Here is a 23,727-nt window from a genome sequence, read left to right on the forward strand (position 1 = left end):
AAGGATTTAAAAATGTGTGAGTCTTCATGAAGGGGAATCAAAAAGAATACATTTTTTAATTCTATTAACGGTGAAATATTTAGCCTTAGATGGGATATTACACAATATTGTTGCAGAATTTGGAACTATGCGAAACTCAGCTTCGACTATTTTGTTTAGGGGATGCAAGTCCTGGATAAATATCAGTGAACCCCCCCCCCCTTTGATTATTTCACAGGGTACACAGCCGTGATGGCACTAATAAGCCTTGTTTCATTAAAGCAGAAATGGTTTCAAATATACCTTCATCCGCCTCTCCAGACCTGGGATATTGCTATGCTCGTTGCAAAAGGGTTGCCAGTTTTAGTTTCATTTTCACTGCCCCTATCCTTTTTAATAAATCTACGTCATATGGGCTTGTGGTCCATAGAATCCTTAGCACCTTCTCTAAGGGCGTTATTAGAGGTCTGCTGGTCCGGAATTAAGGGTGCCGGTAGCAACGTACAGACTACAACTGTGCCTTCCAGGGCCCTGCGCCTGGCAAGTTCTGACGTGCCAGGCACATCGGCTCCCGCTAGGCATAGTTTTCACAGAAGCACCAGAACTGTTAGCAACAGTGCCGGTGCTTCCGTCTCCCCACTCCCATAGAGTCTTATGGGACTTTATGGGAATGGGGACTTACGATTTCCGCCCCCTGAGATCCTCGGCTGCCAGGACTTGTAATGTCCCAGTCGCACCGGGATCTCAGGCGGCAGAAACTGTGTTAAGGGGTTGGCGGCAACCTGCCAGTGGCACTGACGGGTTACCACCAACCTCGTAATGAGGCCCTAAGTCTTCCTGAAAAAATTACGGTTTTCTTTTTACTATCGCCATTCTCTGCAGTATTTCTATTTTCTCTACTTTAATCCCATAAGTGAGACTTACAAAAAACACGAATTCATCGTCAGAATAATCCTCTCTAAACAGTTTGTCTGTCATTTTATATCCTTCACTAGGGGCTATCACTGTTCTCGATCCTTTCCTTGATCGTCTGCCCATCACTCTTTATTCTCTAATCATTTCTACTTCTAACTCTAATCCCTGAGCATTCATGGAAGTACCTGACATTGGATATTGTCCCTCACAGACACAAGAACGAGTAGCTCCAGTATCTACAGGAAATGTAAATGTCTTGCCTCCTATCATTACCCCAACCCTTGGTTCCTCCTGGGGGGTCTGTTGTCACTAATAAGACTGCACACATCAGGTCACTATGTGGGCTGTCCTATTGTGGGTATAAATTCATCCCTGTACCTGTGAAGGGATTTCCTCCTACCAGTCACACTCCCTAATTTGGGTGTGGGTGCTTGTTGGGCTCCCAGGGTTATGTTCCATTGTGGTACCATAGCCTGCTCTGTCTGTGCTTGTTGTGTTTGTACCTGTTGTGCTTGCATGGGTGCTTGCTGTGGTTGCCCTTGTGGCACTTGCATTTGCTGCCGCACTGGCTGCATTTGCTGGGGTTGCAGCGCACATGTCTGAGCCTGTGTGTGATCTTGGGCATAATATTCCTGCGGCTCTGTATTATACTGTGAGGCATAACCCACCCCCCCCCCTCTTGGAGCCTGCCAATTCTGTTGCATGCCTCCTCTACTTCTGCATGTCCTAGCTAAATGTCCTGGTTTTCCGCAAATGCAACATTGCTGCGGCTGTCTGCCATTAAATCCTCCTCTTCCCTGAGGGTTTTAAAATCCACCTTGTCCTACTCCTCTAGACTCATTTCCTCTTTCTCTTGGCCAAAAGCCATTCCCACTCTGATCTGCGGGATATCCTGCATTATTTTTCTGACCTGTCTGCATTTCCTGTGTCCCTCCTCCTTCATTAGTCATCAATACTACTCCCTCTATGGGTATCTTTGACAATTTCTTCTTAACTAACTTAGCTTCCTCCTGCTTTCTGTTCTCAACTTTCTTTCTGTTCTTCTCCTTCATTAATCAGCAGTGATGCACGATTGTCAATTGTATTTCCGGCCATGGCTTTTCTTCCATTTCCATCTGTTTCTTCAATTGCCATTGCACTGGTTCGGGCAGCCCTTGGCATAAAATATGGTAAAATAATGCTACAGTTTTATCCCACGGTTCACGCGTCTCTCAAAGCCATCTATCTTGAATATCCTGAATAAAGGCAAAAAGGTCTGCATCCTCCCCCATCTTCTTAGTCATAATCGCACCCATATCTGATGTATCGGGGTACTGTACTGGGAGCGCCCGCCATGCATCTGTTCTACAGTTGTTAAATGACGCTCCATCGTGTGTCGTGTTTTGCGCAGTCACACCTGCATATGCTAATCGCTTCAAAATGTCATCAGCTCTCTCCCCTATGATAGCTGCTAGTAAGCCTTTTACGTCACCGATAGCGAGCGTCATTCCTGATGTCATTCTCTCTAACTCCTAGATACATTTTCCTGCTCCAGAAGTCAAACTTGGTAATTTACATCTTAAATTGTTGTTATCCATCTGTGGCCATGGTATATAGTGTGGTCGTCCTCCCGCCTTCTCTAATTACGGGAATTGTAAAAATCCTAGTCCATGATCATACTTGCCTATACTCTTCGTTTTACAGGCAGGGTTAGTCTTGCCTGATTGTCACCTTCCTGGTTATGTCCTCAACCTGCTTACATATGGCAGAGTTGCATCCTCTGTACTGCATAATCGTACTTGTGATCACTCAGTATATGATGTTGGTTCTGGTGTTTTTCTTTAGGGTCCTCTAAATCTGACCACTTTATCCCCTTTACTACACTCGATTCTCTTGAAAACATGCATGCACCCTTTACTTGCGCTCTCTGGTTCTCCTCCTTTTCTTCATCTGACATCATGATGCCCCACGTCATATGGCTGTTATCCCTTTCCATGTAATCAAGATCTAGTCTGTTTAGAGACAACGTTCCATACTCGTCTGTTATGCCATCATCTATCCTACCTTCAGTTCCCCTTAATAGAGATCCCTCTGCATTCTCATGGGTTTTATACCTGTCTTTTTCACCACTCATTTGCCTATACAAATTCCCAAGTCTTTGCTCTATATCTTCTGGATCCTGCCCATCAGCCCATGCTGAACTCAGCATCCTTTGCAGCTCTCTGCAGGGCTGATGTGACCCTCTCTCTACCTCTGATCGTTCATTGTGTGTGAATCGGCACTATGCTCCTATGACATAAATATTCTATCTCGCCATCTTTTAATCCCCTACTTCTGTTCATTTCTTCTTCCCTTCTCCTCATCTTCCTCAATTCATCTTCTCTCGCCTTCTTTGCAACCTACGTACTTTCATTCTTTGAGCTTATGTCTCTTCCTGTTTTTCTTCTAGTCCCTTTCTTTTCTTGCCTCATACCTTCTTTGTTCTTCGCTTTGCTTGTATTCTTTATGCCTCTTTTCCTTGTATGCTTTCTTTTTCTTTCTCTCTCTTCTCCCGCTCTTCTCTTTCTCGAACCCCATCAATGCCCTTATCGTCTAGTTTAAGTAATATTCGTCCTCCCATCCATTCATTCTGTACTATCGTTATTCCTTTACCCTTCTCCTTTATTTCCTTCTGTTTGTTTACTTCTTCCCCTACCTCCATTTGTCTGTCTTGCATATCCTTTCTCTCATCACGCTGTTTACTTTCATTGCTTGCTAATATATCTTTACGTTCTCTCCTTTTGCCCTCTTCCGCATTATCCTCGCTATAATCAGCAGGGGGCGTATACGTTGGAATAGCATACCACGCAGCTGCTTTTAATTCCTTCAAAGGGTAAAATCCCTTCTCTTCTATGTCTATGGTCTTATTGTTAGGAGGGGAAAGGGAAGCAGAAGGCGTTTTGTCCTCCCCTTCATGCTGATTGAGCATCCACTCCCTCTCGGCTGGATATTCTTTCTCACTCTGGTACATTTTCCAGAGTTCCAAAATGGCCAACCTTTTCTGTAATTTATTTCCCTTGTATGTAGCATGCAAATATGTCATCATATGCCGTGATACGGTTTTTGACAGTGAACCGCCCTGAGGCCAAGTGTTTTATTAGTCGTACCTTTAACCCATTGTGAGTGGTACTTCCTTATTTTAGCTGTGTATCGCTGCAGTGTCCTACACAAATGTAAAAGAGGAGTGTCCCCCATGATGACTGTTTCGACCGTCAATACTTACCCATTCTTTTATTCGATTCTTTATTTGATCAACTATACTAAGTCGATCAATTGGCGCAGGCCCCATCAATCACTATTGATATTCCCAAAAAATTATATTTTAACTACTCACTTTCTTATTAAAAACCTATTCAATGATATTCTGTTTACTCCTTCGTTTACATTTTCTATCAAGTTTTGTTATCTCTTTCTTAGATCATTAGTATTTTAAGAGTCTCTTCTTATATATTAATTTCGTTTAATTTTTGCCTAGTGATTGACGTCAATCTTTTGGTCCAAATATTCACTGCTCTCCTTAATTTTTCACTATTGTTTTATATTTATTAGTTTAAACATGACAACATTTTTATGTCAACACTTTATAACCCCACAGGTGCACTATTTCAATTTTTACTCTGTATGCTTTCCTTTTCTATTTTTAGTAAATGTATTTCGAAGGGATTGTGCCCTCCGACGTATTCCTCATCTTAGATATCTCCTTCCAGCTCTGCTGGCCTCGGAAAATTTTTCACTAGAGGGCGCTGCGCGTCGACGTCCTCCGAGTCGATGTCCCTCGACAGCCGCCGTATCGACGCCGACGTCATCCTGGCTATAAAGGCCGCGCGCAGCGCCCGTTGTTCAGTTCCGTTTTTCCGCGCTTACTCAGTGCCTCGGAATACCGTTGCTCAGTTTTGTCAGAGTTAAACCTATTTACCTCGAGTTATTCGATCCGTACTCGATGGCTTCTTCGTCGGAACCGACAACTCCTCGATCCGGCTTCAAAAAATGCCGAGATTGTGGGAAAAAGATGTCGCTGACTGACCCTCACAGAGTTTGTCTGTGGTGTTTGGGAGCTGAACACCATTGTTCGGAGTGCGAGGACTGTATGTCCATGACAGCTAAGGCCCTGAAGGAGCGTAGGGGGAAGCTGGAGAAAGGTAAGACTTTTAAAGCTTCTTCCTCGATGACCATTCGTCTCCTCGTCACCATTCGTGCTCCAGATCTCAGAGTGGGTCTCATCACTCCTCGAGATCGAAGCACTCGAAGAGGAGACATCGAAGATCCCCTTCTCCGTCTTCCTCTTCCTCTGTTTCGCCAAAGAGAATCCCGTGCCCCACGAAACATAGGTTCCGGGCTGAATGGGAGGAATTCCGGAAAAATATGATGAGCGTCTTCGAGAAAGCGGCCTCGACCCCCTCGAAGACTGCCGAGAGCGATGCTCTGGTCGAAAGACCCGAAGGTCAAAAACGCCGCGAGTCGCAGTACTCGGCGAAGGAAACCTCTCGAGCGCGTCACAAACCCTCGAGTAGGACTATGACCTCCAAACCTTTCTCGAAGGTTCCGTCGACGAAGGTTCCGTCGACGTCGATGTCGATGTCTTCGACGCCGTTGTCGAAGAGACCTTCGATACACGAGTCTGTCGACTCGACGCCAGCTTCGACACTGGTGTCGACGCCAAGAAAAGTCACGGTTACGATACACCCAGTGACTATCCCCAGGTACTCGACGTCGATGGCTTTGAGATTGTCGAGCAGAATTCTAATTCTGTCGAGGTCTTCGAGGCCTCCGCCTTTGTTTTCGACGCCACGCTCGAAGCCTTCGACGTCGGCGTCAACGACATCGACGTTTTCGAGGCCGATTATGACAAGTTCGGCACCCTCTGCTTTGGAAATGGGGTTTACACATTTTATGAGTTCAGAACAATTGAGAACTATGTCCTCAATTATGGAAGAGGGTGAATTATCTGAACAGGAGGACACATTTGAGTTGCAGGGACCTGTAACCCCAATTAGAGAGGATTTTCCCTCTGAAGAACGCTGGTTAAAGGATCTTCATGATTCCTTACATGAGGCAAGTGGGTTAGACACCTCCCCTGAGGTGGAGTTTGCTAGGCCAGACCCGGGGGAACATGCTGAAACCCTCTACAGAGCCTTAATGTCCAGGATCACAGAGTTTATGGGGTGGTCTGCACCCTCACAATCTTTCCAACAAGATGACCTCACGGATATTCTTGACAAAGGCCCACAGGAGGATCCTGTGGTGCCTTTTCATAAAGCTCTTCAGAGGAAGATTATGACAAACTGGGAAACCCCAGATGTCGTACCGGCAGTAAACAAAAAACTGTCTACAAAGTACAGGGTATCCTCTACAGACCCAGAGTTTTTGTCTAAACATCCATCCCCAGAAAGTCTGGTGGTACAGGCAGCATCCTCTACCGATGTCAAGACGGCTTATCCTACCGTCCCACAGGACAGGGACGATACAAAATATGATAGTATGGCAAAGAAAGTTTTTTCGGCATGTAGCATGGCGTTAAAATCTGTTCATGCTACTTGCACCCTTGCTAAATTCAGCCATACACTTTGGGAGTGTGCTTCTACAGCGGCTGACTGCATCCCGGAGGGAGAAGAAAGGGATGCGTTCCTGAATATTATACAGGACGGTAAAGACGCTATGTGCGAATCCCTCCAGACAGGCATTGATTCGGCTGACAGTATCAGCAGAGCAATGGCGGCAAGTACGACAACCAGGAGATTCGCTTGGTTGAGAAAGTCTGGTTTTGCCCCAGATGTGCAAGCCAGGCTCTTGAACATGCCATTCGATGGCTCTTCTTTGTTCGAGAAAAAGGCGGATGACAGTTTAGAGAAACTGCAAACTTCAAAGGCAGCAGCAAAATCCCTAGGCGCTGCAATCCGTCAGACACCTTTTCGTCCCACAGGAACCTCTGCGAGGGGCAAGTCCTTTCGCTTCTACTCCGCATTCGGAAGAGGTAGAGGACGACCGGCTCAAAGGGGACAAAGAAGAACTACCCGAGGTGGACGGGGTAGATATTCAAAAGCCGCAGCAACAGCAGGTGCCTCTTTACCATCGGCATCTGCATCAGCCGCCCCAAAACCACTCTGAGGACTTCACTCATCGGACACCAGTAGGAGGCAGATTGACTCAACATCTGGCGGAATGGCAGGCTATCACGTCAGATGCTTGGGCATTGGAGACAGTTGCCCAAGGTTACTGTCTACCTTTCCTACGTATACCTCAGAGTCATCCACCGGGGATCAGCTCTCAGAAAGCTCCAGATCCGCTCCTCTTGCAGGAAATTTTGGACCTGCTAGAGAAAGGTGCCATAGAAACGGTACCTGTAGCGGAGAGGAACAAGGGCTGGTATTCCCCTTACTTTCTCATTCCAAAGAAAGACGGAGGACTGAGACCCATCTTGGACTTGCGAGAATTGAACAAATTCCTCAGGAAAGACAAATTCAAGATGGTCACTCTTTCTCAGATCCTCCAGGCCCTTCAGTTCCAGGACTGGTTGGTATCTCTGGACCTTCAGGACGCTTATTTCCATGTGCCTATCCATCTCAAACACAGGAAATACCTGAGGTTCGCAATTGGCAACTCTCACTATCAATTTCGAGTGCTGCCATTTGGGCTGACCTCCGCCCCGAGGGTCTTCACCAAGTTAATGTCGGTAGTGGCGGCAAGTCTAAGGAGGGAAGGGATTCACGTCTACCCCTACCTGGACGATTGGTTGATCAGGGCTGTTTCTTCGGAACAAGCTCAGATCCAGCTAAATCACGTGTGCCACTCCCTTCACAGACTGGGCTTCTCCCTCAATTTAGAGAAGTCACAAATGATACCATCGCAGAGACTCCAGTTCATAGGAGCGATCCTGGACACTTCCCTGGGAAAAGCCTCGCCACCAGAGGTGAGGGCTCAAGATATTCTACAGATGGTTACCAAGTTCAAACATGCCCAACGTCTCCCAGCCTTCGACTTTTTGAGGTTGCTAGGCCTCATGGCATCCTGCATTTTCCTAGTGCCAGAGGCTCGCCTGAGAAAAAGATCCCTCCAGTGGGCACTGAGGACTCAGTGGTCACAATTCTCAGGGAGAATGACAGATCTTCTTCAGGTTCCCGACAGGGTGGCTCAAGACCTTCAGTGGTGGGCCTGTCAGGAGAACATTCTGAAAGGAGAACAGTTTTGGCAACCCTGGCCGGAGATAACAGTAGTCACGGATGCCTCACTCACGGGGTGGGGAGCCCACGCCAACGACTTGACCATCAGCGGTCGTTGGTCTCCATTGGAGTCCAGACTACATATCAACCTGTTAGAGCTGAGAGCCATCAGACTTGCACTGAAGGCGTTCCTGCCAGCTGTACAAGGGAAAAACTTCCTGATAATGACGGACAACACGGTGGCCATGCACTACCTCAACAAAAGAGGAGGCGTAGGATCACTGCCCCTGTGCAGAGAGGCAATGCAGCTCTGGTTTTGGGCAATCCAAGAAGGAATCTCTCTATCGGCAGTTCACCTTGCCGGAGAGAAGAACTTGACAGCGGACGCTCTGAGCAGGCAGAGCACAGTCTCCCATGAGTGGGAGCTAGCTCAGGAAGTCCTTCAAGAGATCTTCGCCCTTTGGGGAACCCCTCAGGTAGATCTGTTCGCCACCAGCCTCAACAGGAAGTGCGATCTGTTCTGCTCAAGGGAATTTCCCCCGAGAGGAGCTCTGGGAGACGCGTTCATAGTGGACTGGGAGTTTCCACTTCTGTACGCGTTCCCACCGGTCCCTGTCATTCCTCAAATGATCAGGAGGTTGAGAAGATTTCGGAGAACCATGATCCTAATTGCCCCGGATTGGGCCAGGAGAACGTGGTACCCGGACCTTCTAGACTTGTCCATCTGCCCTCCAATTCGACTTCCACTCAGAGAGAACCTACTCTCACAGAAGGGAGGTCAGGTTCTCCACCCAGACATCAAAACCCTCAACCTTCACGCTTGGCTTCTGAAAGGCTGAGGTACAAGGATTGGGACCTCCCTGATGATGTTATGGAGGTGTTGCTTTCGGCAAGGAGACCAGCAACAAAGTCTTTATACCGCTGCCGTTGGAACAGATTCTGCAGCTGGTGTGGAGAACAGAATATCAACCCTTTTTCATGTGGTACACCAATGGTTTTGTCCTTCCTACTATATTTGGCAAATTCAGGCCTTCAAGTTGGCACCATTAAGGGCTATCTCGCAGCGCTATCCATCTTTAAGCGCACTGCGGAAGAACCATCCTAGTTCAAGTTACACTTGGTAATACAATTTCTAAAGGGGTTAACCAATGTTTATCCCCCAAGACCATTCCAAGTTCCCCTATGGGATGTAAACTTAGTCCTAACTTTCCTGATGGGCACACCTTTCGAACCACTCCATTCTTGTTCGTTACGATTCCTTACCCTTACAACTGTTTTATTAATAGCACTTACATCTGCTAGAAGGGTGAGCGAATTACAAGCTCTTTCTTGTAAACCCCCTCACACTATCTTTCACAAAGACAAAGTTGTCCTGCAAGTGAAGCCTAATTTCCTCCCAAAGGTGGTTTCTGAATTTCATATCACTCAGAAGATTACCCTACCATCTTTCTATCCTCCTCCTCACCCGGGTAAAGAGGAAGAGAGGTTACACAGGCTAGACCCTAGAAGGGCTTTAAGTTTTTACATCAGTAGACTAGCCAGGATAAGACAGGCAGACCAGCTGTTTGTAGGTTACACAGGTCACAAGCTGGGGTTACCAATAACTAAGCAGACCATTTCCAGATGGATCATTCTAGCCATTCTGGAATGTTATAAACTGGCAGGAAAAGAGCCCCCTCAAAACCTTAGGGCTCATTCGACCAGAGGTATTGCAGGTTCATCGGCCCTCAAAATAGGTGTGCCGGTTAAAGACATCTGTGCGGCCGCTACATGGTCGTCTGTCCATACCTTTACACGATTTTACAACTTGGATTCCTCCTCCAGTCAAGAGACTAGGTTTGGAAGGGCTGTACTGCATTCTATTCATCAATAGAAGACAGCATAAAGTCAGTACTCCCTCCTCCAATAATAGAATACTGCTATGGGAGCCTATCTAAGATGAGGAATACGTCGGAGGACACAATCCCTTCGAAGAACAAGTTACTTCTTACCTTGTAACGTTCTTTCGACGGGATGTTCCTCCGACGTATTCCTCATCGACCCTCCCATCCATCCCCGCAGTTCTACTTCCCTTGTTGTTGCAACTTACGCTCCTTGAGGGTGATTAGTTTACTCCAGAAAGCATTATTGTGGGCTACAAAACGGAACTGAGCAACGGGCGCTGCGCGCGGCCTTTATAGCCAGGATGACGTCGGCGTCGATACGGCGGCTGTCGAGGGACATCGACTCGGAGGACGTCGACGCGCAGCGCCCTCTAGTGAAAAATGTTCCGAGGCCAGCAGAGCTGGAAGGAGATATCTAAGATGAGGAATACGTCGGAGGAAAATCCTGTCGAAAGAACGTTACAAGGTAAGAAGTAACTTGTTCCTCTTCTCTATTCTACTCTGTTTCGGAGTTTGCTACGTGGACCTTGCCTCAGGAATCCTTAATACTTTAGTGCGTACCCTTCTGTGCCCTTGGAACCAGGAATAGAGCTATCCACTTTTTCTCTTTATGATCTTTAAAAATCCTGTTACTTTTATATACGTATTATTTGCAATACAATCCCTACCCCCATTTTTGCCACCTTCATTGTTCTACTTACATCCGTAACTCAGTAGCTTGAGTCCCTAAGCATCGGTCACCCCCAGTTCGCCTTTCGTCCACGGGGCACCTACGGGGACCGTGCAGGAATTTCATCAAAGGGGGACCTGCCAACCGAATCTTCGTCACATGACATTTATTACGGCTGATCTCCACAGAAAGCTCTGCGATCTTCTGGCTAATGGTGGAGCAGCCAAGCATGGGGGTCTGGGAATGGCCTACGTTGATTAGACCATAACCATACGCACCACTACCAAATGTGATCTAGCACCTACAAGCGCCTTTTGTGCTAGATGGAATTACAATAAAGATTGCAGACCAAATAATTGGACAGACTCAAAGAGTGTGGCAAAATACTACTTTAATATCATTTAATAAAGCCGGGCAAACTGGCAGACATCAGGCTGATGCATGCACCCTCACAACCAAGTTTGATTACATAGGTGTTTTATACTTCAATATCCGTCATCTATGACATCATTCCACGTGGTAAAATACAAAATCTATCGAAGGGAGATATTGGTTAAGAGAACATATCTACTTATATAATATATGAGTGTTGGTGCTTCATTGGCTACCCCTTGTCTGTAGGGCACGCCTTGAACTACCTCTGAGCGCATACAGTAATGATTATAGTGGACAAAACATCAAGGGATTGGCTCTTACAACATTTGTGTGTTAGGTTGTCCCCCGACCCCACTGATTGTTTGGCATACTACCCCAACCTTGGACCTTTGGCTCTCTAGCTGCACGTACATGAAACAAAACGTAGGTGTTTGAATCCCATTAAACTACTTCCCTGTGTTCCCAATTAGTCCATCATCTGTCATCAGTAGGCTATCAGCCAACATCTTCCACTTGTAGTTTACCTTATTGCTGCTCACTGTTCTGGAACATTAAAGGGAGTGCAAGTGCACCATTATCTCTGTCTGAGGCTTTAACGAATAGACCTGCTGAATTGTCACAACTGTCAGAAAAACCAGGGGCCTGCATAAAGGGTTACAGAGTTCTCCAACAATGCGGAAAATCGGAGACCATCAAAGGGTTAGTCAGTTCTATGGGCTGTAAGCAACTCAGGTGGTCCTTAGTCATATGGTAGCTTCCTGTGCCATATCGGGAATACCCTTTCATATCAGTCTGAAATGCCAGTTTTATATCCTGTGAGAAAGGGTGGCGACAGCCAACCAAGGCACATATTTTTTGCCTCTTTGCTTGCCATTGGCGAAATACCTGTAAAAAAGTGCTCACTTTCTGCTTTTTAGCAAATGAAGAAGGTAATATGTGCAGACACGTGCCTTAAAGATGTTCTGCGACTGGATACCAGTAACAAAAGGTGCCACAACAAACAGCTACTCACCTATACACGCATTAGATGTGCTTGGTTGTAAAAAGTGCTACTTAACCTGTCGGTCAATAGATCCAGGCATAGAGAATAGAGATGAACATTTTAATCAATGTATATAAAAACATTTGGAACATTTTCCATGTAAGACAATAGACAAAAATGCATTTTGATAACGAACAAAGAAAGAAAATCACATAAAAAGCAAACTCATGTGACGGTCATGTTTTTCAGTAATTGAACAAAACCACAAATTTCATAGAGTGGCAACATTGTGATGTTAGTAATAATGTGTGATAAACACATAATGATTTCCATAATCTTTAAATGATAATTGCTAGTCCTTGACTCAGTCGACACAGAGGAATGTGTTTCTGGGAAACAGTGATGATGCTTGGAGAAAATCTATAGCCGATTTTAACCGCTAATAGAAGTACACTGATCCCGTCTTCAGGACGAAAGATGGTGGCATCACATCAATAGTGTCAAAATTGAGGGTGACAAACCGTCAGGTAACTTTTCTTGTTATAACAATCTTTCAATTGCTTTGATAATGTGTATGGTCGCGAATAGGGAGAATGATTTAACCGGATTCGGCTTCTATCACTGTATAAATAAACAGTGACTGGAGCTCGTGTTGGTGATTCCACAAACGAGGTGGTTGCAAGTCTGAACGCTTGACCAGCGTGTTGTTTAGCATTTCATGATGCCGGGCTTCTGTTAATGTTAGCGTTGTTAAATCAAAACCCGCTTTTCGATTCGGTGTAACTAGACGCCGTGTTGAAAAAACGAATCAACAGTTGTCGTATCCGGAAGTGATTTGAAAAAGAGGCTGTGTGCGACAGCTTTGAGGACCTTGCTGGTGAAGTTGGGGATGCAGCAGGAGGGAATTTGGTGACGCAGACTCAAGTCCCAAAGGCACAACCTTTGGGAATGTGGGGTTTCACATTCATAGATGTGAGCAATGCTGCGTCGAAAGAGCTCCTGGTGTCTGAGAAGGAAGGAGTCTTTCTCCCTCTGTTCTCCAGGCCCTCTCAGACAGAGTGAGGCTTATCCAGCCAGTTACCCGTGGAGTGGGATGCACTGCTTGCTATAGCTGACATGATGATCCTCGCAGAACGCTATTGCCCCGCCCCCATATCCCTCAAAGAAGACGCTCTCTGTGGGAACTCTTCTAACTTTCCCTGAAAGTTATTTTCTTACACATCCATCAACCAACAGTCACACTTACCTATCACTAGGTGCCTTGCCTCAGAAGCACTCTTCATCAGCAGCCAATCATACTGCTTAGTGCTTGCAGGCCCAGTTCCTGCTAAGAGTGTAGATATGACATGGCCCCTGCCCCAGTCCTCCTCGTTTCATGCGATGATGCCAAAGGGTCAACAACCATGTACAGTCCATGATACTGTCTAGTAACATAAAACACCCCTAATCGGCATACAATAACAGGATGCGCTGCACTTAAAAAAAAATCACTCTCTCATTCATATGTAGGACTGAAAATGGGAGGGATGTCACGATCTGTAGAGTGATCAGATGACCCGACCAATCTAGAAACTCCAGTTTAGTGTAGTTTATTAGGTTTTTATGACAATATTTTAAACAGGGAAAAAGCAAAACTCAAATAGTGGGGGCAACCAAATTGTCAGGACCATATAAATGTTAAAGTTCATTCCAGGTTCAAGAAAGCTTTTCTTCAGTCTTGTCTTCCACCTTGTGCCCTTTTCCAGGTAGTGAACTTCCAACAAAGTCTTTTGGTTGCCATGTTGACCCGGATCTTGTCTCATTCTGGGTTCCTGGGAGACTACAATCCTTTACCAGTCTCAAGGGTGTGTCTCCTTGTTCTTTCTCCGGGTCTCCTGTGACTTATTCTTTTGGGTTCCTTGTGGATGTCCTCCTTTAAGGGAACGGGGGGATGCGTTGCTTCTCAGATTGATTCTCTTCTGCTATTTGCTGATTGAGGTCCGGCAAAAAAGAGGAAGGCATTGACAGGAGTCACAGCACATGATGCAGTGCCGGAGAGGGAGAAGGCAGCCAGCTCCACTAACTCTCAATCTATGAGGCCCAATTGTTAAATCCTCACCATCCTGTTCCTAATTCAATCCTTAATGTCTCACCAAGTGCTCATTTCTAGGGAACCCAGACCTTCTTTCTCACTCTGGTCTGCACTGCTCTCTGTCTTAAACTGCTCCATCTCTGGCAAGAACCCTTCCTCACTTTTGTGGCCGCCTAGACAAAACGGTTCTTCCTCCAAATACTCCTCCTCACTCTCGTGATTTATTTACCTGCCTCCTCTGAAAAGTACTCCACATTACTCTCCTGAATCTCTGTACTTGTCTCCTCCTGCTTCCCGATTATTTCCGTGATTCTTCCAATCTCCATATCTTGCTTTTCTCTCTTTACTCTCTTGGATGTTAATCCCTTCTCCTTTGTCACCTTCTTGATCCCCATTCTGGCTGTTATCTCTTGCCACCTTCTTCTGACCTCCTTCGCCCTTTCCCCTCTTGATTGTACTTGGATTTTCCACTCCTCATCTCTCTCATTCACCCTTCCACCATCTCCACGTCTCTTTCCTCCAACCCCTTCTTAAGCCACATTTTGTCATTTGATCCTTCATTTCCTTGGGTCTATCTGTCTGAGGTCTCTGCTCTATTCTTCACCCTTTGAGCACCTCTCTTCGTTATACCCTTGTGTTGGCTTTTTGCTTCCTTTCCCCCCAATCCCTGGGCTCAGGCTACAGCTCCCCTCCCAACTCCTGGGTTCATGTTCCAGATCTATTCCCAATTCCTGGGCTCCTGTACAGGCTCCTCTTCCCAAGCCCCAGGCTCCTCCTTCAGCTCCTCTTTGCAAATCCTGGATTCTTGCTCCAGCTCCTCTTGAAATTTCTCCAGCCTTCTTAACAGTTGCTCCTTCTCCATCTCCAGCCATCCACAAATGATCTTCTGGCTCCCAGAACAGCAGCATGTTCAGTAAATACCTACCTCTTGGCTCCTCCTGCGGTACTTTCCCATTCCTGAATGAGTATTGTTGTGAGTGACTATTGGGGCTGTGTGGGGGTTGGTTCATTCTTCTTAAATCCTGCTACTTACTTGGCTCTGCCCCCAAGGAGGGTTATTTTCACATGAGGCTTTGGTGTGCAGGTTCAGTGTGAGAAAATTGGGATTTGTATTTCTCTAAAGTAAAAGTTAACCAATGGTTGTTCTTGTAAAGCTTCGATCTCCCAGGTTCTCTGGACTGAGCCTTCTTAAGGCGGCTCCACCACGTTGGATTTGGATTGAATGAGCCTTGGCCATGCATAAACTGGTGAGGTCCTTGCAGAGAGGCAGTGGGCAATCACGGCTCCGGTGGCAGCTCCTCAGTGGAGCATGACCCCTCAAAGCGGTTGTTCAGCAGTGTTGCTGTATTTTCCCAAGTATTGCTTGGGAAAAACTGTAAAATGTCTCTGTGCCTTGTGTCCAAGTTCATAGTGTCTGCAAAACTCTAGCCCTTATTCACACACCTTACCAACATCTGTTCCACTCTTAAGGGGCCAAAGCCCTCTGAGTTTTCACTGCAGCAATATCCTGCATTTTGCCTGTGGCGTGGTGAATACAGCCAGGGGATCCTTCCCATATTACCCCTTGGTCCAAACATCACCTGGTTCGCAGTAGTACTTGGATCCTTTGGGCAGCCCACTACCCACCTCAAGGGTCAGGATGGGGACTTTGTGAGAGCGCTTAACACATTCTTGTGCTTCCTTATCTCTGAAAAGCTTATCTCCATGCGCTATGATGGTAAAAGAAGTTCCTTGTCATTCTTTGTTGGTGCATCTTTCTAATAATATGGGCTTACTGCTTATGAGATTAGTTATTTACTAGTGCTTGTATGATCGACTGATGTACTCTTACTGCCGTGAGTGGCTGTCATGTTGCTGGCGCGATTGACTGGTTCCCAGGTAGGTGTTTACTTCGCTGCTGTGGTTGACAAGCTATTTTGTGAGTTCTAAGCTGTTCTTCTCTCTGTTTTGCAGCCGAGGTGACTCTGGATCCTGACACCGCTCAACCTTGGCTCGTCATGTCTGAGGATGGGAAAAGTGTGAAACATGGCGACAGCATTCAAAATCTTCCCGACACTCCTGAGCGCTTTAACTATAGCATGTGCATCCTGGGAAGACAGCGGCTGAGATCAGGCAGACATTACTGGGAGATAGAGGTCGGGGACAAGTCAGGCTGGAGCGTTGGGGTCTATGATGAGACTGTGAGCAGGAAAGGAGGGCTTGTAGTAAAACCTGAAGGGGGATTCTGGTTAGTGGAACTCAAAGACAAAGAATACAATGCACTCACCGTTCCCCGGACTCGCTTGGACCCCCGACCATTCCCCAGAGTCCTGGGTCTCTTCTTGGACTATGAGGCGGGCAGGCTCTCGGTATACAATGCACAAAATCGCTCTCTGCTCTACACTTTCTCCGGGTACCCTTTCCCCCCAGTCCTCCGGCCCTTCCTCAATCCTGGTAGGATTGATAAAATGATAAATGCAACACCAATGAAGATTCTTCCTGTATCCAGGTGGGACTGAGAGTGGCGCAACGATCACCAACACGGGGGTAAAGCAGCTTTGTGTGAAGTTATTCACGGTCGCCAGCAGCAAGCAGCGGCTATGCATGCAATCCCTTTGAACAGCACTTGGTAAAGGAGCAGTGTATAATATCCTGCACACCCCATCACCAGGAGTAGGTACAAGGGCTGCATATAAGGTCACTCATTGTCAACATCACCAGTCACAGAGTTATATATATAGTGTCAGTCTCTCTCACCGGCATGCTATAGCCAGCTCATACTGGACATGTTGGGCTGAATGATGTACCTATTGGGTTGGCTTTGCATAGAATGTCATAGTTTTTCCTCTAGCAGATTCTGGTGGATTCAGTTAAATGCAAGATGCGCTTGTGCTAGTTAAGAGTATCTTTCAGCTGTCTCGTCTCCCTCATCTGACATGGTGGTGACGAGTGTGTGGTGACAACGGTACATATGGGAGGCATTGAAGGTCAGAAGGGGTGTATAGAGAGGTCATGATTGCAGATTCTAACTAGCATCTGTAGTAGTGCACTTGTAGTGTAGCTACGTGGCCTCTTACACTCCACATACTCAAGGTGACGCATGTGACTACAGTAAAGTGAACGAGAGGCTTGGAAGATATGCCACTGACCCCGATACACGTACTTGCGTTGTGACAATGAAACCAAATGCTGCCAAAGCTGAGAGCAGGGGTGTTGCTAGGTCTGAAAAATATCCAGGGCTACGCTAATGTCGGGACTGTCAGACTTGGGGCGAGCTAGCCTTCTGGTTGTAGCCCCTGATCTTCTATCCTCGGCTACAACCAGAAGACTGGGAACCTATACGGGGGCTATAACTCCCTCAGGCCCCCCTAGCAACACCTCTGGCTGAGAGTGGCCTAATATGGTAGAGTGTGCATCTTAGCCGTGATAGGTTCAACAACTGTCCATGGGCCATCCAGCAAGGGGTTACCTCAGCCTCGTGACTTTTGCAGCCATATGGCCAGCACTTGGCATTCAAATGTCCCATTCTTGGTTTGGGCAGGCATTGTGGGAAACCTAGTGGCACACTTTGCTTTTCAGCACAATTTCACATTATATTTGGGTTATATTCTCCAGCATGGGGTCTGGCATGGATTCACATGCTCATGAATATTCCCCGTCGTCAGGCTGGGAATCCTCGGTAAAGAAAAAACCAGTATCAGTTTCGTTTCTGATCTGTCTTTCGTAGTAATAACCAATCAGTGGTCTGTGCGTCATACTGACCACAGCCAATGACTGCCCTCTACCTAAGCACCGCCTCTGGCAGCCATCTTCAGATTTTTACCGCACGTTCATGTGTTCGGATCCTCGTGCTATTGCTCTCGAGCGTTAGTGCTATTTTTCGCGCTTTTTCACAAAAAACTTCGATTCTTTCGGTCAAAAGAGCCTCAAGCTCCACCGATCCTACATCCGATCAACAGGGACCCGTGTCGGATTCATCTGTGCCCCTCAAGGGTGAAGATTTCGTCGAGCTACACTTCGGAGGACTCCAGAAGCTTCTCAGGCCCGGTCTCGGAGATGGCCCAGGAGAAGGGAAGCTCGACGCCCGGAAAGCTGTTGAGGGTCTGCCCTGGATGCCAGCTGCAGAACGTCTTTAAGGAGGACGAACACTCTTTCTGCCTTTACTGCCTTCATGAGGACAAGACGCACGTGGAGAAGGACTGTGCGTTTTGCGGCAACATGTCGGAACGGACCATGAAGGACCGCCATCAACGTCTCGCCAACTGGCTGGAGGGTAAGAGCCCGTCTGGCGAGAAGAAGAAGAAATCCGAGCGGTCTTCTAAGACCTTTGAGGGCGCCCCGGCGACGGGGGCCCAACATAAGGCCAAGCACCGCGAGTCCGCTGGCACCGGGAGCGCCGAACGGTCGGGCTCTACGGGCGCCAGGCAGGGCGCACCCTCCCCGGCACCATCAACCACGAGCCAACGCTCTGGGTCGGGTAAGAGGAAGGCCGAGCACCCGGCGAAGCTCCTGGAGAGGCCCCGGTCGAGCTCTAAGGCAGAGGAGGAGCGTGGCAGTGCCCCCTCCCTCAAGGATAAGGCGGTGAGCGCACCTAAGGTGGTGAAGGCCTTGATCCATCCGACCAAGCCCTCTATCGAAACGGTCGCGGCACCCTGGCTCAGCCTGTGGTGGCTGCACCAGTGGTGGCGACCTCAGGGCCCAGAATCTCCCTGCCTCCTCGGAGGGAGTCTTCTTTTGTGCCCATCGATAGGACCCCCGTGAAACCCTCCGTGGGGAAGAAGAAGGGGGGGCAGGGCGTCGTCGTAGATTCGGCCTCAACCTCAGAAGAGGAGCTGATCGAGGTCTTAAGCCACGGCCTAGGCGTGGAAGAAGGCCAGCCCGTCGGAATGGACCCCGACGCAGGTGACGACGACGACATCGTCGAGGATACCGACGGGGCCCCTGCTCGCCCGTCGGATTCCCCTCTGCCAGCGCCACAAGACAACTCGGCGGCTATTTTGTTGGCCATACAGTCCTTATGCTCCGAGATAAGGACGAGGCTACCGTTACCGACGGAGGAACCTCTCCCGTCGGGGGATCCAGAACCGGGACCTTCTGGTGTTCCCCCTACCAAGAAAAGAAGGATCCATCCACCACCTCCTTTTCAACCGTCGCGCCCCGTCCAGCCCTCCTCCCCGTCCACCCGAGGGGATGATACGGGGACTGACACGGCAGCGACGGGTACGGACGACGAGGCATACGACGAGGATTTTCCGTCGTCGCCTCCCACCAGGGCTTCTCCGCCCGACGAGATCGGATCTTTCCACTCCATGATCTCCAGGGCTTCCGAGCTTTTCCAACTCTGCCCTGAGGAGAAGAAAAAGGAAGGCTTCCTTTATCAGCGGCGCGAGGCCAAGAGGAAGACGGTCCTCGCAGTGCCTCTGTTGGACGACATTTGGGATGAGGGCCTTTCCCTCCTCAAGAACCCTTCCACGACGCCAGCTAGAAGAGACCGGTACGAGAAAAAGTACCGGGTCCCGGACACGGCCCCCCTATGCCTCCGGGCGCAGCCTACCCCGGATTCCGTCGTCTCCGCGGCAGCCAGGAAGAAAGCGGGGGGGGTGCGGCCTCCACATCGACTTCCCCGCCGGACGGCGAGGGAAAGAAATTGGATGCTATGGGACGTAGAGTCATCTCGTCGGCAGCGACGACGATTAAAGCGGCCAACGCCTTGGCTATCGTGGCCCGCTACGACAGGGAGCTCTGGTACAAGATAGCTCCCCTGCTGGATTTTCTGCCGGACGACAAGAGGGCGGAGGCCCTTGAGATCCTGCAGGAAGGTGAGGTGGCCTCGGACCACGCCATCACCGTGGCGACGGACATCGCCGACACTGGGTTCCGCCAGCTGGGCAACGGCGTTTGCCTTTGACGTCGTGGATGGCTCAAAGCTACGGACTTCCGGCAGGACGTCCAGACCAGAGTCCTGGACATGCCCTTCGACGGGAACAACCTGTTTGGGAAGACAGTGGACGATTCCCTTCAGGCCATCAAGGCGGATACTGAGACGGCCCGGGCCCTTGGAGTCCTGCAGCAACGACGGACGCCCTTTCGGAGCGGCGGAGGCAAGGGCGCCTCCAAAGGTTCCGGCGGCGGTTTCGCTTCCTACCGTCAAGCGGCCCGCTCGTCGTCGCAAGAGGCCTACAGAGGACGAGGCAAGTCTAGCGGACCCCGCCGTCGTCGCCAAGGAGGTCAAGGCGGCAAGGCCGCGTCCAAGCAGGATTGAACCGGCCGTGGGGTCGGGCCCCCACCGAAGCACCCCGGTGCGAGGCCGGCTGGCGGGCTTCGTCAGCGTGTGGGAGTCCATCTCCACCGACCGTTGGGTGCTGGACGCCCTGGCCCGGGGCCACGCGCTCGAGTTTCAAAGAAGGTGCCCGCGCGTCCCCCCCGTGGCCAGGAAAGAACTTCACGTCCCTCAACTTCTCCTGGAGGTAAAGGCGATGCTCAGAAAGGGCGCCATCGAACTCGTCCCAAAGAGGCTTCGGGGCTCCGGAGTCTACTCGAGATACTTCCTCGTGAAGAAGAAGACGGGAGGATGGCGCCCCATCCTAGACCTGCGACGTCTGAACAAGTTCATCAAGGCGCAGAAGTTCCGGATGGTCACCCTCCAGCACGTCCTGGGTCAGCTGGAGGAAGGAGACTTCCTATCGTCGTTGGATTTGGAGGATGCCTACTTCCACATTCCCATCCTAAAGGGGCACCGAAAATTCCTCAGATTCGTGGTCCAAGGGCGTCATTACCAGTTCAAAGCCCTTCCCTTCGGACTACGGTCGGCACCCAGGGTATTCACCAAGTGCCTCGCACCGGTGGCGGCGCAGCTGCGCCGCGAGGGGATTCACGTCTACCCCTACCTGGACGACCGGCTCATCCGCGCCAAGACGAGGGAGCTCGCCGTGGTCCACACGGCAAGGACCGTCCAACTCCTCACGGACCTGGGATTCTCCGTGAACTACGCCAAATCCCACCTGGTGCCCGCGCAAGTCGCACTGTTTCTGGGAGCGAGGCTCGACACAGTGTCCCTTCTGGCCTCCCCGTCGGAGGAGAGGACCAGGACCATCTTGGGCAAGGTGCAACGGATGTTGGTGGCCGACGCGGCCAAAGTGAGGTCCATCAAGTCCCTCCTCGGGATGATGTCTTCCTGCATCTACCTCATTCCCATGTGCAGGCTCCGGATGCGCCCGTTGCAAGAATTCCTGGATGCGCGCTGGATCCAGACGACGGGCAGCTTCGAGGAAAGGATCAAGCTCGACGAGAGTTTCCGACGAGCGATACGGTGGTGGGGCACCCGCGCGCATCTGACGGCGGGCATGGACTTCCAGACCCCAGCCCACCAGGAGACTGTGACCACGGATGCCTCCCTGGAAGGGTGGGGAGCGCACACCGAAAATCTGCACGCAAGGGGACTCTGGCTCCCGACGGAGAAGTCCCTGCATATCAACGTCCTGGAGCTCCGTGCAGTGTTTTGGGCCCTCAGGTCCTTCCTTCCGTCCCTCAAGGGCAAGGTGGTGAGGATCTTCACCGACAACACCACCACCATGTTTTACATCAGGAAACAGGGCGGAACCAGGTCCCCAGCGCTGTCCAAGGAGGCGCAGGACCTGTGGCATTGGGCCGTCGCCCAAGGGATTTTTCTGGTGCCGTTTCATCTGGCAGGGATAAAAAACACCATCGCCGACTCACTCAGCAGGGAGCTGCGCTCGTGCCACGAGTGGGAACTACGGCAGGATCTGGTGGATCGCCTCTTCCGACGGTGGGGCACACCCCAGATCGACCTGTTCGCGACGGCGACGAACACCAAGTGCCGGAGGTTCGCCAGCAGGTTTCCCCAGACGAGGAGCATGGGCGATGCTTTCTCGTTCCCCTGGGAGGGCCTGTTCCTCTACGCGTTCCCTCCCTTGCCTCTGCTAATCCGGCTCGTCAACCAGCTCAAGAGGTCACGGTGCAGGATGATCCTCGTCGCACCTGCGTGGCCGAGGCAGATATGGTTCCCGGACCTTCTGGACTTGTCAGCGTCCCCGCCGATCAAGCTGCCGGCGGACGCGGATCTACTCTCCAGGGAAGGAGGCGCCATCCTCCACCACGACCCGAAGTCGCTGAACTTGCAGGCCTGGCTCCTGCAGCGCTAGAGTTTGGAGGATACGACATACCGGCCGATTGCAGAGAGGTTCTTGCAAAGGCCAGGGCGTCCTCGACTCTTAAATGCTACGGACACAAATGGAAGAGGTTCTCTGTCTGGTGCCACGCACAGAAGATTAACCCTCTACGGATTACGGCTCCCCAAGTACTGCCGTACCTGCTGACGCTGGCCAAAGCTGGTCTGGCACACGCGTCCATCAAGATTCATCTTGCTGCGATCTCCCGATACACCAGAACCACGGGGCGGGCGTCCTTGTGGTCTCATCGTCTGGTGAAAGAGTTCATGAAGGGACTGTTCAGATCGTTCCCGCCGGTGAAGGCTCCGGCCCCGGCGTGGGAGCTCAACGTGGTGCTGACCAAGCTCATTGGACCTCCGTTCGAGCCTCTGCACTCGGCCCCGTTGAAGTTTCTATCGTGGAAAACAGCTTTTCTTGTGGCCATCACCTCCGCACGACGAGTGGGAGAGATCCAGGCCCTTTCCTGCAAGGCCCCGTACTTGATTTTCCACGACACGAGGGTAGTGCTCAGGACGCACCCCTCCTTCATGCCCAAGGTACCGTCGGACTTCCATCTCAACGAACCCTTGGTGTTACCTGTGTTCTTCCCGTCGCCTTCGTCGCCGGCTGAGAGGACTTTGCACTCGCTGGATGTAGCTAGAGCGCTGAAGTTCTACGTGGACCGCACGAAGGGTTTTCGGAAGACGTCACAACTCTTTGTGAACTTTGGACCTGTCAATCAGGGGAAGGCTCTCTCGAAGGCTTCCATCTCCAGATGGCTCTCCGGCTGTATCATGTGCTGTCACCGGTTGGCAAACCGACCGCTGCCTGGCCGTCCGAGAGCCCATTCCACCAGAGCGGTCGCAGCTACCACGGCGTTCCTATCTGGTGTGCCCCTGCTGGACATATGCAGGGCTGCTACGTGGAGGTCGACGCACACCTTCACGAAATTCTACTGCGTCGACCGGGATTCCAGGGAGGAGTCCAGGGTCGGCCAAGCAGTGCTGCGCAACCTGTTCGCCTGAGGTGAGCCTGGTGAGGAGGTAAGATGCTTAATGTTGAGTTGATGTGATGCTTAATGTTGAGCCTTTGCCACCTCCCGTGGTTGTGCATGTGTGTACTGCTATGTATTCTTTATTCATGAGCATGTGAATCCATGCCAGACCCCATGCTGGAGAAGGAACAAGTTACTTACCTGTAACTGTTGTTCTCCAGCATGGGTCTGGCATGGATTCACATGCGAACCCTCCCGCCTACCCCTCTGCGGCTCTTCACTTGGTCATACTGCCACTTCACGTGCTTCCAAATCTGAAGATGGCTGTCAGAGGCGGTGCTTAGGTAGAGGGCAGTCATTGGCTGTGGTCAGTATGACGCAGAGACCAGTGATTGGTTATTACTACGAAAGACAGATCAGAAACGAAACTGATACTGGTTTTTTCTTTACCGAGGATTCCCAGCCTGACGACGGGGAATATTCATGAGCATGTGAATCCATGCCAGACCCATGCTGGAGAACAACAGTTACAGGTA

At 49.8% G+C, this 23,727-nt stretch overlaps 1 protein-coding gene across 2 annotated transcripts in view; it reads left to right on the top strand.

Moving 5' to 3' along the window:
- The window catches only part of LOC138521813 (butyrophilin subfamily 1 member A1-like), a 299,199-nt gene extending 281,495 nt beyond the window's left edge, over positions 1 to 17,704 (top strand). For both annotated transcript variants that reach the window (XM_069634930.1, XM_069634929.1), the window contains one exon: positions 16,004 to 17,704. In XM_069634930.1, coding sequence (XP_069491031.1) covers positions 16,004 to 16,548 — 545 coding nt within the window. In that variant the 3' untranslated portion in view covers positions 16,549 to 17,704. The remainder of the gene's footprint in view (positions 1 to 16,003) is intronic.
- The last annotated feature ends 6,023 nt before the right edge of the window (positions 17,705 to 23,727 follow it).

Source organism: Ambystoma mexicanum, chromosome 13 (genome assembly GCF_040938575.1).
Source record: "Ambystoma mexicanum isolate Mex_15411 chromosome 13, UKY_AmexF1_1, whole genome shotgun sequence".
Taxonomy (NCBI): Eukaryota; Metazoa; Chordata; class Amphibia; order Caudata; family Ambystomatidae; genus Ambystoma; species Ambystoma mexicanum.